The sequence below is a fragment of the Cyprinodon tularosa genome, unplaced genomic scaffold (assembly GCF_016077235.1).
Source record: "Cyprinodon tularosa strain WSP-4 unplaced genomic scaffold, ASM1607723v1 ctg635, whole genome shotgun sequence".
Taxonomy (NCBI): Eukaryota; Metazoa; Chordata; class Actinopteri; order Cyprinodontiformes; family Cyprinodontidae; genus Cyprinodon; species Cyprinodon tularosa.
The window spans coordinates 23,306-37,118 of record NW_024039380.1 but is presented as its reverse complement, the minus strand read 5'-3'; the positions used below and the strand labels follow the sequence as shown (position 1 = coordinate 37,118).

The following is a 13,813-nucleotide window of genomic DNA, read 5'->3' as shown; positions in this document are numbered from 1 at the left end:
CAATGCTGCAGCTGATGCAACGCCAGGAAAAGGCCTGCCTGCCTGGGGGGGCGGGGTTACCGAGGGCGATGACCCACACAGTTGTGCCTGCTGCTAACGCTAACATTCCCTGACTGTTGCTGGAGAGTAACAGACCTTCTGAGTCTGCGACATGCTGGAGGAATCCTCAATCTATCTGACTCTGTCTTTATTTTCATTGTCTTTATTTTGGAACACGCACCGTCCCTTTAAATCCACCATGTTTTCTATCTGAACCCTAAACTTTCCTCAAACCTCCATCCCTGCCTCCTGCAGTCTGCGTCCAGATGGGCTGAAGTTTAGCGGGGGGGTAGTGAGCACCTGAAGGCAGCTGTGTGATCCAGACTGGTGGGGGGGGGGGCATTCCTGTCTCCTGATGGCAGTGGGCGCCGCCACGCCCCGGGTCCCATATGAACAGTTGTTGTCTGTTGCGTTCTCTCCGGTGCAGGCAGATGCTCGGCCTCCACGGTCAACTTGCCCAGACAGGTGGACCCTGTCATTAACAGCAGGCTGTCCAAGTCCTCTGCCACGCTCTGGAACTCCCCCAGCAGAAGTAAGGACAGGCCGGCGTCAGTGTCCACCAGGCCTCCTCTTCCTCCCTCACCCCTCCTCTTCATCCCCCCTCCCTAATCTGGTTTTCTTTGGTTCTTCTTCTAACTGTTGTCTGTGGTGGCCTGCCTGCCTGCCTGCCTGTGCTTGGTGACCGGTCATTACCGCCTGCTTCCTCGTCCCGTCACGCTCTGGGTCTCGTTTGCATCGTGGGTTTTTATTTTAGTTGGTGGTTTGTCTTTGATTTGAGTCCTTTGCCTCACATTTGCTTCATGGTTTATGAGCCTCCATCCGTCTCACCACCCGCTTCTTGGTTGTCTCCTTCACTGTGGTGATGGTGGGGGGGTTATACTGACTGTAGACAGTCAATCAGAGTGTAACTATTACACTCCCATCTGATCTATCCATGGGCGGTTCTAGGCAGGGGCCAACGGGGGCCAGTGCCCCAGTAGATCATGTCCTGGCCCCTGTTATGGCCGCTGTACTGAAGACATAATACTAAAAGAAATGCTGATGATGATCTGCGCTGGAACAGACATGATTACCGATTGGTCCTTTGGATCCATCTCATTTGTTTTCTTTACAAATTCTTGTTTAATTATTTAAAAACAATAAGCTGATAGCTTCAGTGATAATGAGATACGATCCCAGTGTTCATCTGCTAAATGTTTTTTTTTTCAAAACAAATAAAAAACGATTTTTTACAGCTGAATTGATCAGTTTTTCTCAAGTTCTAATTGAGATTTTATAGAAAATTGTAATTTTAACAGAAATTAAGTAGAAAATATGTAAAATTCCTAAATAATGAGTGTATATTACCATAATAAGACAGAATTTTAATAAAACCTAATTGAAAATAAACGTCCCTTCATGCAGCAGTCTTAATATATCGGTATAGCTTTCCCTGTTTTTAACTTTATGCTTTTCTGTTTCCCCTATGAAAATACACCGCCCCCCCCCAGCCCCCTTTTGGTCTTGAACCGCCACTGGATCTATCATTATTTGTTTGTATTACTAGGCTGTTAAGTTTACAGCTTAAATATCTGTTATCATTATTATTGTCAGCTGGACAGTCTTTGGTTACAATGACAGGAAATCACATTGAAAAACCAAATGTTAGAAATGTGTGATTTTCTATAGAAATGTGAAAAATCCATAAAATGCTGCTTTAAGCTAAAGACCAACCGTCATGTTGACGTTAGGGTTAAAAACTGCTTCCAAAAATGAATAACCCCAATAAATCAGAGACATGCACACTGAATTTGATTTTGCATCTGATCAGAAAGAAAATCATGTCGTATGACGTGAAAAAAGATTGGATCAGAAATTAAGAAGCGGCCGATGTGACTCAGGCTTTAAGAAACAAAATATCTGTTTAATTTGATTTATTTTGACTTAAATGTTTACAATATTAAGTGACATAAACAACAAAAGGCTAAAGTAAATTCATAATGTCGGCTGGGTGGAAGTCAGTGGCTAGCTGTAGCATGCTAGCTGTGAAAGGATAAATAACCAGAATTTAGCTTAAATCAAAGATTTTAGCTTTGAAGAACTTAAAACTTTAATCGATTTATTTTTTATAAAGTAACATGATTTTCTTGTGAGTTTTTTATGGCTCTTTTTCACATTGGAGGGCTAAAGAGGAAAGGCTACCTTTAGCATGCTAACATGTTATGTCTTTAACACAGTTAGCAAAAAGCATGAATGGGACGTGTATTTATAGTATTTATGTTGTATAAATAAAAATGTGTGTTCATTTTAGATTAAAAGAAGTTAAATTAGAAGGTTTTTTTTTAAGTTCCTTTAACCTCCATTAGCTAGAAGAAACCACAAAGCTAATGCGCCACCATAGATTGCTAACAGGGCTAGCTTTAAAAAAGCTAATGCGTCAAGCGTAGCTCGTCCTACATCAGACTGTTAGATGAATGCATGATTATTTTTTCTGAGGTGGATTTACTACCATGAAATACAGCAAAGTTAAAGTTAAGATTATTATTTAGTTTAACTAAGAAATGATCAATAGCAGCGTAGCTTTAGCAAGCAGTGGTCACCCCTACATACCTTATATATTTCATTTTATTATTTTCAGAGTCTGTTACTCAGTTGCTAAATGTAGATACCTTAAACATGAGTAACTTTTAAACTGAAAATGCTAAACTTGGTTTTAGCATTTCTGATAAATAGCCTAGAAAAGCATTCAGAATAGAAACTGAACTGTTTGTGCCGTGTCTGTTTTACGCTGCATTCTTCAAACTCTAGGAGGCTGTAAATGAATCAATAAAGCCTTTTTTAGTTTGAGCTTATTCACAGTTTTGGCTTCAGTCTGTTTAAAATCAGAATTTAATTCAGCTACCAGCTTTATCAGAACCCATCTTACAATGCAGGAATTTAATCCCATTTAATTGATGAGCACTAAATTAGGGTTAAACAAAGTGAAACTTGTTGCTAATGGTGAGAAAATCCTACGCAGATCATCACCCAAACCAAAAATGGTAGCTTCAGTAACCTTTAGCCACTAAGCTACAATGGCAGCAGGGGTGATATTATGCAGATGTTCTGGTCCAGTTTAAGGACAAACACTTGATCTTAGACTTTTGTTTTAGGATCCATTTAAAGTTCACAAAGGTTCACTGATTTCTGCTTTGTTTTTAAAAGTTCTTAAACCGCCAATCAGGAACATTTAACTCACGTTTACACAACAGCAGCATGTTTCTATTTTAGAGCTTGTTGCTTTTAAACAGCCAAACGCAACCAGCCATTCAGCTTTGAGCTTCACTGTTGCCATGGTATCGACTCAGATCATCAATAATAAAGCTGCAAGAATTTAAAAGGACAGGATGGATGGATGGATGGATGGATGGATGGATGGATGGATGGATGATGGATGGATGGATGGATGGATGGATGGATGGATGGAGGATGGATGGATGGATGGATGGATGGATGGATGGATGGATGGATGGATGATGGATGGATGGAGGATGGATGGATGGATGGATGGATGGATGGATGATGGATGGATGGAGGATGAATGGATGGATGGATGGATGGATGGATGGATGGATGGATGGATGGATGGATGATGGATGGATGGATGGATGGATGGATGATGGATGGGTGGATGGATGATGGATGGATGGATGGATGGATGGATGGATGGATGATGAATGGATGGATGGATGGATGGATGGATGATGGATGGATGGATGGATGGATGGATGATGGATGGATGGAGGATGAATGGATGGATGGATGGATGGATGGATGATGGATGGATGGATGGATGATGGATGGATGGAGGATGGATGGATGGATGGATGGATGGATGGATGATGGATGGATGGATGGATGGATGGATGATGGATGGATGGATGGATGGATGGATGATGGATGGATGGATGGATGGATGGATGGATGATGGATGGATGGATGATGGATGATGGATGGATGGATGGATGATGGATGGATGATGGATGGATGGATGGATGGATGGATGGATGGATGATGGATGGATGGATGGATGGATGATGGATGGATGGATGGATGATGGATGGATGGATGGATGGATGATGGATGGATGGATGGATGGATGATGGATGGATGGATGGATGGATGATGGATGGATGGATGGATGGATGATGATGGATGGATGGATGGATGGATGGATGGATGGATGGATGGATGGATGATGGATGATGGATGGATGGATGATGGATGGATGGATGGATGGATGATGGATGGATGGATGGATGGATGGATGGATGGATGGATGGATGGATGGATGGATGATGGATGGATGGATGGATGGATGGATGGATGGATGGATGATGAATGGATGGATGGATGGATGGATGGATGGATGATGGATGGATGGATGGATGATGGATCGATGGATGATGGATGGATGGATGATGGATGGATGGATGGATGGATGGATGGATGATGGATGGATGGATGGATGGATGATGGATGGATGGATGATGGATGGATGGATGGATGATGGATGGATGATGGATGATGGATGGATGGATGAAGGAGGACAGCTGCTGAAAAGTGAACAGTCCCTCAGCAGCTCGTCCTGCTCCATTGTCAAAGGGAAATAAAGGGGGGGGGCTGTTTCCTAGCAACAGGAGGTAGTGAGGTCATCAGCTGTAAAACACGATGAGTGATGTCAGCTGTCATCAGGTAGAAGCTGTCTAACATGGTGTGGTTGGTCGGCGTACCGAGGCTCCGCCTCAGCGTGGAGTGCAGACAGGAGAAGCACAGAGATGAAACACAGATATTTCTTTCTTAGAATGAATCTGACATGATGATAGATTTCTAAGATCTTTGATCTTGAAGCTCCGCTGGCAGGAACAAGATGCTGCTGACTGGATCCATGGTTCTGTTGAGGAACCTGGAGAAATGCAGTCCTTTCAGGTAAAAGCTAAACCTGAGGCGTCTGGTCCAGAACCAGCTGTTGGGGTTCTGGCCTCATCAAGAAGCTCATTCTCCACATTTTCTCCAGGTGGTCAGAACATCTGTAAATGTTCCAGATGTTTGATCACCGTTCTAGAAACATATATCTGTAGATCACCCAGTCAGAGCACAGCCTGATGTCTGAGCCAGTCCTGGTACCGGACCGGAACTGTTCCGGAAGGAGCCATGGATGTCAGACACCACGCCGAAGGTCCTGTAGGATCAGGGAGGTCTTCCTCAGATGAAGGTCTGATGTGGAAACAATGGGATGGGTTAACTGGGAATCTGGAATCATTTATTAGAAACCAGTCTGGAGTTGCTGGGATGTGTGTGAAGCTTTCTGTGTGACGAAGGCAGAGATTCACCATGTGACCTCATCATCCCGCTCTCTGCTGCTTCATGTGTTTATCTGTGTTCAAACACATGAAGGCAGCAGGAAACGCTGCAGAGGAGGTGTGAGTGATGCCGCAGTACCCCGCCTCTGACAGCGCCCTCTTGTGTCAGCCCGCAGCCTGCGCCTCAGCCCATGGGAGAGCCGCATCGTGGAGCGGCTCATGACGCCGACGCTGTCCTTCCTGGCCCGGAGCCGCAGCGCCGCCACGCTCCTGAACAGCGGCGACTCGCGTGAGTAAGACGCTGGTCCCAGGCGGCAGAGGGACAGCAGGTCTGTTTGTCCCCCTGTTGGACCCTGAAACTGTTGGTTTGTTCGTCCCTGATTCCCTGAGTCCATCCAGAGCTGACTTCAGACATGAAATGATGGAGAGAGAAGCTTTAGAAGGACTCAGCAGGGACTGGTGATGTCTCGCTGCGTGGTCTGTCTCTGTCTGTCTGTCTGTCTGTCCTCTGTTTCTCTCTATCTCTATGTCTCTCTGTCTGTCTCTCTCTGTCTCTGTGTCTCTCTGTCTCTGTCTGTCTCTCTCTGTCTCTGTGTCTCTCTGTCTCTCTCTGTCTGTCCTCTTTGTCTCTGTTGCTCAGACTGTCCCCGTTCTCCTGTCCAGCCTCCTCCAGTCCCTTCAACAGCCGCTCTCATCAGCACCAGAGCGCCGCAGAGCGATGGAGAGTTTCCTCCGCCAGCACGCCAGACATCACACAGAGGCAGCGTCGGCGAAACTCCACCCCGGTGAGCAGCGCCGCAACTCAGTCTGTGTGGGATCCACGTGAACTTGGGTCGGCGTGTCACTACCTGATCCGATCCGTCCTGCGCATGCGTGACCTGATATACATCCGGGTGTCCATAAATAAATGTAACGATGGAACTAAAATGACTGATTTTCTATCCTTAACTCACTAGAGAATGTTAATACACATCTTTAAAAAAACGGTTTATGACTTCTGCTTCTCTGATGTCATCATGTGACACGCTCAGAGTAGTCCGGCTAAATCTGATTAAACCTTGTTTATCTGCATTTTAGTTGTTTCTTTCTATAGATTACGCACTATATAGCATTATGTTAACACGAAAGGAAAAAAATAAAATAATATATGTTTAAATCCAAAGCTGATAAAGTTAGCTCCTGGGATTAGCGTAGCATCCCATTTCCTGTACAGATCAGGAACAGAGGATAAAACAGAAAAGATTTTAATGTTTTTATTTTCTTAGAAAATATATTATTAACCTTTAACACGTGTTTGCTTATTATTTTTGGGGAGGTAAAAAATGTAATTTAGGTCTTTACAACAAAATAAAATCGAGTGCGACCTGGATGAATATCTGGGGGTATAAATGAGGACAGATCGCCCTTCCGGGTCGGATCGCGTAGCGGCACGGCGTTCAGGGATGGCAGAACCAGAGATCCATCAAACAGAACCTTCATGTCCAGTTTCTCCAGAACCATCCTGCCTGAAATCTGCTGGATGGTATACTAGTGTGTCTGTCTGCCTTCTGGGCTCTGATTGGTCAGAAACCAGGAAGTCCTCCAGCAGGAAGGAAGGAAACAGAGACCCACGATTGGATGGAGACTCTGGACATGTGGAGAGGAAACTAAATGGTTAATGGCCTGTATTTATATTGGGCCTTTTCAAGTCAGGAGACGTGACCAAAACGCTTTAATTCAGTTATTCACCCATTCATCCACACACCGATGGTGGTGAGCTACACTGTAGCCACAGCTGCCTTGGGGCTCACTGACAGAAGCCAAGCTGCCGTACGCTGGCGCCACCCTCTGTCCACCATCAGTAGGAAATGCAGGTGAAATGTCTTGCCCAAGGACACAACGACACTGAAAGCCGGAAGGTTGAACCGACAACCCTTGGATTGCAGGGCAGACTCCTACATCGGACACCACTGTCGCCCAGAAGGTTCTGAATATTTGACTGGATCAGAACCATCATTCAAAGCTAAACTGTGATCTTGGTTAAATGATGTCCTGCTTTCAGATGGAGCTGCAGACAGGAGGAGGAACCGAACGTTCACACCACCATCAGCGATCACTTCCTGGTCCGACGCTAACATCCTGATCTCACCTCCAGGGGGACAAGAAGAAGAAGGAGAAGAAGGACAAGGAGAGAGAGAACGAGAAGGAGAAGAATGCTCTGACAAAGGAGAGAGTGCAGAAAAAGAGACAGATGACATCATCACCAAGCGCCACAATCTCCAGATCCAGACTTGAGAGCAGGTACTGAAATCGCTCCCATAGCAGCTGGAGGCCGGTTCCTTTATCCTGAAGATGAGCCAGAACCTTGTCATGAGGGAGCTGGTTATGAACATGAACATAGAGGGTCCTCCTGATTCTCCTCATTGTTCCCCTTGTGGTTCTGCTCATTGTTCTCCTTTCCTCTGCTCCTCAGCGCTCCGAGGCCCAGGAACAGACCTCCTTCGCCTGCCCCTAAGAGCCGGCCGTTGTCTCCTCTGGTTCCGGTACCGACCTCCAAGACGCCCATAGGGAAAAAGACACCGCCTCCTTCAGCTGTCCCAAAGAACCGACCCAAACGGGCCCAGACCCCCGCCAGAGTGCAGCCCCAAGCTGTCTCTGCAGTTCCCGTGGAAACCAGAGACGGGAAGCAGCAGGCCGATGATTCAGAGGAGAAAAAGTGTAAGTTACCATGGTAACAAAGGTGCAGTTCAGTGTCAGTGTATCCGAGTACCTGAAATCAGAGGGGGAACTGAAATAGCCAACCAGAGAGCAAGTTCCTGACCCACAGTCTGACCCAAAGACGGACCAATAGACGGACCAATAGACGGACCCACAGACAGACCCACAGACGGTCCCACAGACAGACCAATAGACGGACCAATAGACGGACCCACAGACGGTCCCACAGTCTGAACCCACAGACGGTCCCACAGTCTGAACCCACAGACGGTCCCACAGTCTGACCCACAGACGGACCCACAGACGGATCCACAGACGGACCCACAGACGGACCCACAGACGGACCCACAGACGGATCCACAGACGGATTCACAGACGGACCCACAGACGGATCCACAGTCTTACCCACAGACGGACCAATAGACGGACCCACAGACGGACCCACAGACGGACCCACAGACGGATCCACAGACGGATCCACAGACGCACCCACAGACGGACCCACAGTCTGACCCACAGACGGACCCACAGACGCACCCACAGACGGACCCACAGACGGATCCACAGACGGATTCACAGACGGACCCACAGACGGATCCACAGTCTTACCCACAGACGGACCAATAGACGGACCCACAGACGGACCCACAGACGGATCCACAGACGGATTCACAGACGGACCCACAGTCTTACCCACAGACGGATCCACAGACGGATTCACAGACGGACCCACAGACGGATCCACAGTCTTACCCACAGACGGACCAATAGACGGACCCACAGACGGACCCACAGACGGACCCACAGACGGATCCACAGACGGATCCACAGACGCACCCACAGACGGACCCACAGACGGACCCACAGTCTGACCCACAGACGGACCCACAGACGCACCCACAGACGGACCCACAGACGGACCGATAGACGTACCCACAGACGTACCCACAGACGCACCCACAGACGGACCCACAGACGGATCCACAGACGCACCCACAGACGGACCCACAGTCTGACCCACAGATGGACCCACAGACGGACCCACAGACGGACCCACAGACGCACCCACAGACGGACCCACAGACGGACCCACAGTCTGACCCACAGACGGACCCACAGACGCACCCACAGACGGACCCACAGACGGACCGATAGACGTACCCACAGACGTACCCACAGACGCACCCACAGACGGACCCACAGACGGATCCACAGATGCACCCACAGACGGACCCACAGTCTGACCCACAGATGGACCCACAGACGGACCCACAGACGGACCCACAGACGCACCCACAGACGGACCCACAGTCTGACCCACAGACGGACCCACAGACGCACCCACAGATGGACCAATAGACGGACCCACAGTCTGACCCACAGTCTGACCCACAGACGGACCGATAGACGTACCAATAGACGGACCCACAGACGGTCCCACAGTCTGACCCACAGACGGACCCACAGACGGACCCACAGACGCACCCACAGACGGATCCACAGACGGACCCACAGACGGACCAATAGACGGACCCACAAACGGACCAATAGACGGACCCACAGTCTGACCCACAGTCTGACCCACAGACGGACCCACAGACGCACCCACAGACGGACCCACAGTCTGACCCACAGACGGACCCACAGACGGACCCACAGTCTGACCCACAGACGGACCCACAGTCTGACCCACAGACGGACCGATAGACGTACCAATAGACGGACCCACAGACGGTCCCACAGTCTGACCCACAGACGGACCCACAGACGCACCCACAGACGGATCCACAGACGGACCCACAGACGGACCAATAGACGGACCCACAAACGGACCAATAGACGGACCCACAGACGGACCCACAGTCTGACCCACAGACGGATCCACAGACGGACCCACAGACGGACCCACAGACGGACCCACAGACGGACCCACAAACGGACCAATAGACGGACCCACAGTCCGACCCACAGTCTGACCCACAGTCTGACCCACAGACGGACCCACAGACGAATCCACAGACGGACCCACGGACAGACCCACAGATGGTCGTCCAGAAAGCTGGTGGTCCCGCCCAGATTGAAGGATTCCAGGAGATTCTAGGAAGCAGATCTATAGGCGGGAGATCAGGATGTTTCCTTCATACGACCGGAACAGGAAACCGTGACGTCTGTGGTTATTATCTCTGTGTTTCGTCCAACAGCCTGCAGCAACCTTCCAGCCATAGTGGTCTCCTCAGCTCCGCTCACTCCTCCGTCTCTCAGCCCCCCAGTGGTGGTGGCACCAAGCGCTCCGCCCGCTGCAGCTCCAGCTGCCGCCTCCGTCAGCACCACATCCACCCCGGCCAGTAAACCGTCGGCCGGCACCAACGACCCGGAGGAGGCGGCCCGTGTCCTGGCAGAGAAACGAAGGCAGGCCAGGGAGCAGCGGGAGAGGGAGGAGCAGGAGCGTCTGGAGCAGGAGCAGCGCAACAGGTGGGAATGAAATCAACTGATGAAAGTTAAGGAGCAGTTTCAGCCAAGCCGCTGGTCCTGATCCTGATCCCGGTCTCAGCCTGGCTGATCTAGAACTGCAGGAACCAGAGGTTCAATATGGAGCCTGAGCTGCTCTCTGACTCCTCCTCAGGGCTCTGCGGGAGGAGGCCATGGCCCGCGAGGCCGAGGAGAGGAAGCGCAGGGAGGAGGAGGCCAGATTCATGGCGGAGCAGCAGCGCCTGAGGGATGAGGTCCAGAGGGCCGAGGAGGAGAAGGAGGCGCAGAGGAGGGCCAAAGCCGAGCAGGAGGAGAACGAGCGGCTGCAGAAGCAGGTGAGTCCGACCCAGTTGGACAAGTTCTGGTCCGTTTTTCTGGTTTATCTGATCTGACCCTGATAGCAGGACGCTCCGCACCTCCTCTGCTAAGATCAGCAGAGGGAGACTGAGGAGAACATCCCACAGGTGGATCAGGTCGGCTAAAGCTTCAGCTCAGCAGAACTGCTGAGGCTGTGGTTTCCTTCTGGTTCTGGTTCTGGTTCTGGGTCTCTGTTTAACCCAACCAGAACCAGGTTCCTGTTGGACTCCTGGCTTCCAGATGGTTCTGTTCTGAGCTCTGACCTTCTGGATCAGCTGAGGCGGGAAGTGGATGAGATGATGTTAAGGATCAGAACTTCTGCAGACCTTGCTTTGGTTCTGGATCTCTAAACTCTTCCTGATGGTTCAGAGATAAGGACCAGAGGAAGAACCAGAACCCTGAGGGGCGTCTGAAGCTCCGCCTCTAACCGATGCATACGGTTCACCGGCAGCGGCGGGTTGACAGGTGGATTCCCGTTGCTGAGAAGCTGTTAAAACACTGCAGACCCAGGCAGCATCTGCTGCCTCCTGCTGGCGCTCAGAAGCACTGCAGACGATGAATGTTTGACTCCTCTGCTGGTTCTGGATGATCCGAGTCTCCTTCTGGTCTCATTCTGCAGAGGGAGGAAGCCGAGGCTAGAGCCCGGGAGGAGGCGGAGCGTCAGCGCATCGAGAGGGAGAAGCACTTCCAGAAGGAGGAGCAGGAGCGGCTGGAGAGGAAGAAGGTGGGGACAGTTTCAAAGTTCAGAGAGTCACGATGTGACGCTCAGCAGAAAATCTGATGTGATCTGATCTGATACGCTCAGCGCCTGGAGGAGATCATGAAGAGGACCCGGAAGAGCGACGCAGGAGACAAGGTTGGTGTGATCTGTGGAAACTGGCCTGAAGTCATGAAGCTTCTGCTGTTGTTGAGCCGGAACACAAACATGTTTGTTGTTTGATCCTCAGAAGGACGTCAGGGCCCCCCCGCAGGTCAACGGCTCCGAGCTGAGTCAGGGTAAGGTCACCTCATGATGACGTTCACAGGAAGCGGTGCGGCTCCTCAGGAATCCATCCTTATGTTTCCGGTGGCTCGAAACGGAGCTGAACGCCGCAGAGCTTCACGTTCGTCACCTTTAACGCGTTTCTGAGCTGCAGGAGGCCTCTGATCCAAGACAGACACTAAAGATTTAAAGTTAGCCTCGCTGCATGCAGTTAGCCTGGCTACATGCAGTTAGCCTCGCTGCATGCAGTTAGCCTAGCTACATTCAGTTAGCCTCGCTGCATGCAGTTAGCCTAGCTGCATGCAGTTAGCCTCGCTGCATGCATTTAGCCTCGCTGCATGAAGTTAGCTTCGCTGCATGCAGTTAGCTTCGCTGCATGCAGTTAGCCTAGCTACATGCAGTTAGCCTCGCTGCATGCATTTAGCCTCGCTGCATGAAGTTAGCCTCGCTGCATGCAGTTAGCTTCGCTGCATGCAGTTAGCCTCGCCGCATGCAGTTAGCCTCGCCGCATGCAGTTAGCCTAGCTACATGCAGTTAGCCTCGCTGCATGAAGTTAGCCTCGCTGCATGCAGTTAGCTTCGCTGCATGCAGTTAGCCTCGCCGCATGCAGTTAGCCTAGCTACATGCAGTTAGCCTCGCTACATGCAGTTAGCCTAGCTACATGCAGTTAGCCTCGCTACATGCTGTTAGCCTAGCTACATGCAGTTAGCCTAGCTACATGCAGTTAGACTCGCTACATGCAGTTAGCCTAGCTACATGCAGTTAGCCTAGCTACATGCAGTTAGCCTCGCTGCATGCAGTTAGCCTAGCTACATGCAGTTAGCCTAGCTACATGCCTAGCTATTTGCATGTTTTCTAAACTAAAACCAGGCTTTGTTGGGCTGCTGGATAAAACCTGGAACTAAACGCTATTTCTGACATTTGGAATTGAAAAATCTTCCTGGATGGAAGAGAAACGTCTTCAAACTTGGAAACAAAGTCCAGTGGATTGATTTGAACTTTTTTAGGATGCTGCTCATCCTGGTTCTTTAGATTCTGTGGCCAAAGCTGCAGGAATCTCCACCTGAAAAGCTTTAGAACCGCTGCTGGTTCTGACTGAATAAAGACAGAAAAGGAAACGGGTCAGAATTCATCCTAACAGAACCAGGATGATGGTTCTGTTAGGATGTTAGGATAGAAATGTGACGTCAGAGACCAGGTTTATGGCGACCAGCTGATGGAGCCCAGCAGGAAGCTGACGGAGCTCCTCTTGTCTCTGCAGCTGCTGGTAACCTGCAGGGCCCCGCGCCGGTGGCCCCCGGCCCCCCTCAGACCGGCCCCCTGGTCGTTAACGGAGTCCAGGCCAGCACACATCAGAACGGCGTCTCAGCCATTGGCGATCTAGAGGCCATGATGACCAGCAGCCCACAGCAGCAGGGGGTGCTGGTGGCCGATCCTCTGCTGGCCTTTGAGGGGGCGGAGCCTTACCTGATGAAGTCGGGCGCCATGAAGCCTCAGCATGTGGCAGGTAGAGCTCCACCCAGGCTGAGAGGCGTCCTGGAGGACAGCTTTAGCTTCTCCCTCATCTTCTCTCCGTTCTCTCCCTGCAGAGGTGCTGTGAGCCATGATGGAGGGAAGCCTGGTCGCTCCGCCGCAGCCTGGAGATGCACGCCTCCCAGAGCGCGGCGGCTCCTGCAGCAGAGTGCCAAACCAGGGGGAGCTGAAACATTAAACCTAACGTCATCTCTGCGTGTTCCACTGCAGCACCTGTAGAGTTCTGCAGACCCAGAGGACCGACCCTGGACCAGCTGCCACTGGCCCCCATTACTCTGACCGTCGTCGTGGTGTTGTTCCTGTGACCTTCAGTTGACCTCTGTGTGTGTTTGCTGTTTTCTGTCCTGAATTGTTGAGTTATTTAACGTCAGCGGCGCCGAGCAGGCCGGCCGCAGGTGTAAATGTGTCTTCCTGC

General features: G+C 50.4%; 1 protein-coding gene across 1 annotated transcript; it reads left to right on the top strand.

Annotated features, from left to right (window-relative positions):
• Positions 1-472: 472 nt before the first annotated feature.
• Positions 473-13,595, top strand: LOC119798767 (MAP7 domain-containing protein 1-like). The gene is made up of 12 exons (XM_038308374.1): positions 473-571; positions 5,530-5,649; positions 6,024-6,145; positions 7,495-7,640; positions 7,813-8,057; positions 10,259-10,529; positions 10,681-10,861; positions 11,503-11,607; positions 11,689-11,739; positions 11,834-11,879; positions 13,127-13,372; positions 13,455-13,595. Exons 2-12 carry the CDS (start codon positions 5,580-5,582, stop codon positions 13,463-13,465), a joined length of 1,494 nt encoding a protein of 497 aa, XP_038164302.1. The 5' UTR covers positions 473-571; positions 5,530-5,579; the 3' UTR covers positions 13,466-13,595.
• Positions 13,596-13,813: the final 218 nt, after the last annotated feature.

Excerpts from the sequence above, each read along its gene's own strand:
- LOC119798767 (XM_038308374.1), top strand. The coding sequence starts at position 5,580 with ATGACGCCGACGCTGTCCTTCCTGGCCCGGAGCCGCAGCGCCGCCACG. Across the intron at positions 8,058-10,258 it reads TGATTCAGAGGAGAAAAAGT|CCTGCAGCAACCTTCCAGCC; the intron begins GTAAGTTACCAT and ends TTCGTCCAACAG. Across the intron at positions 11,608-11,688 it reads AGCGGCTGGAGAGGAAGAAG|CGCCTGGAGGAGATCATGAA; the intron begins GTGGGGACAGTT and ends TGATACGCTCAG.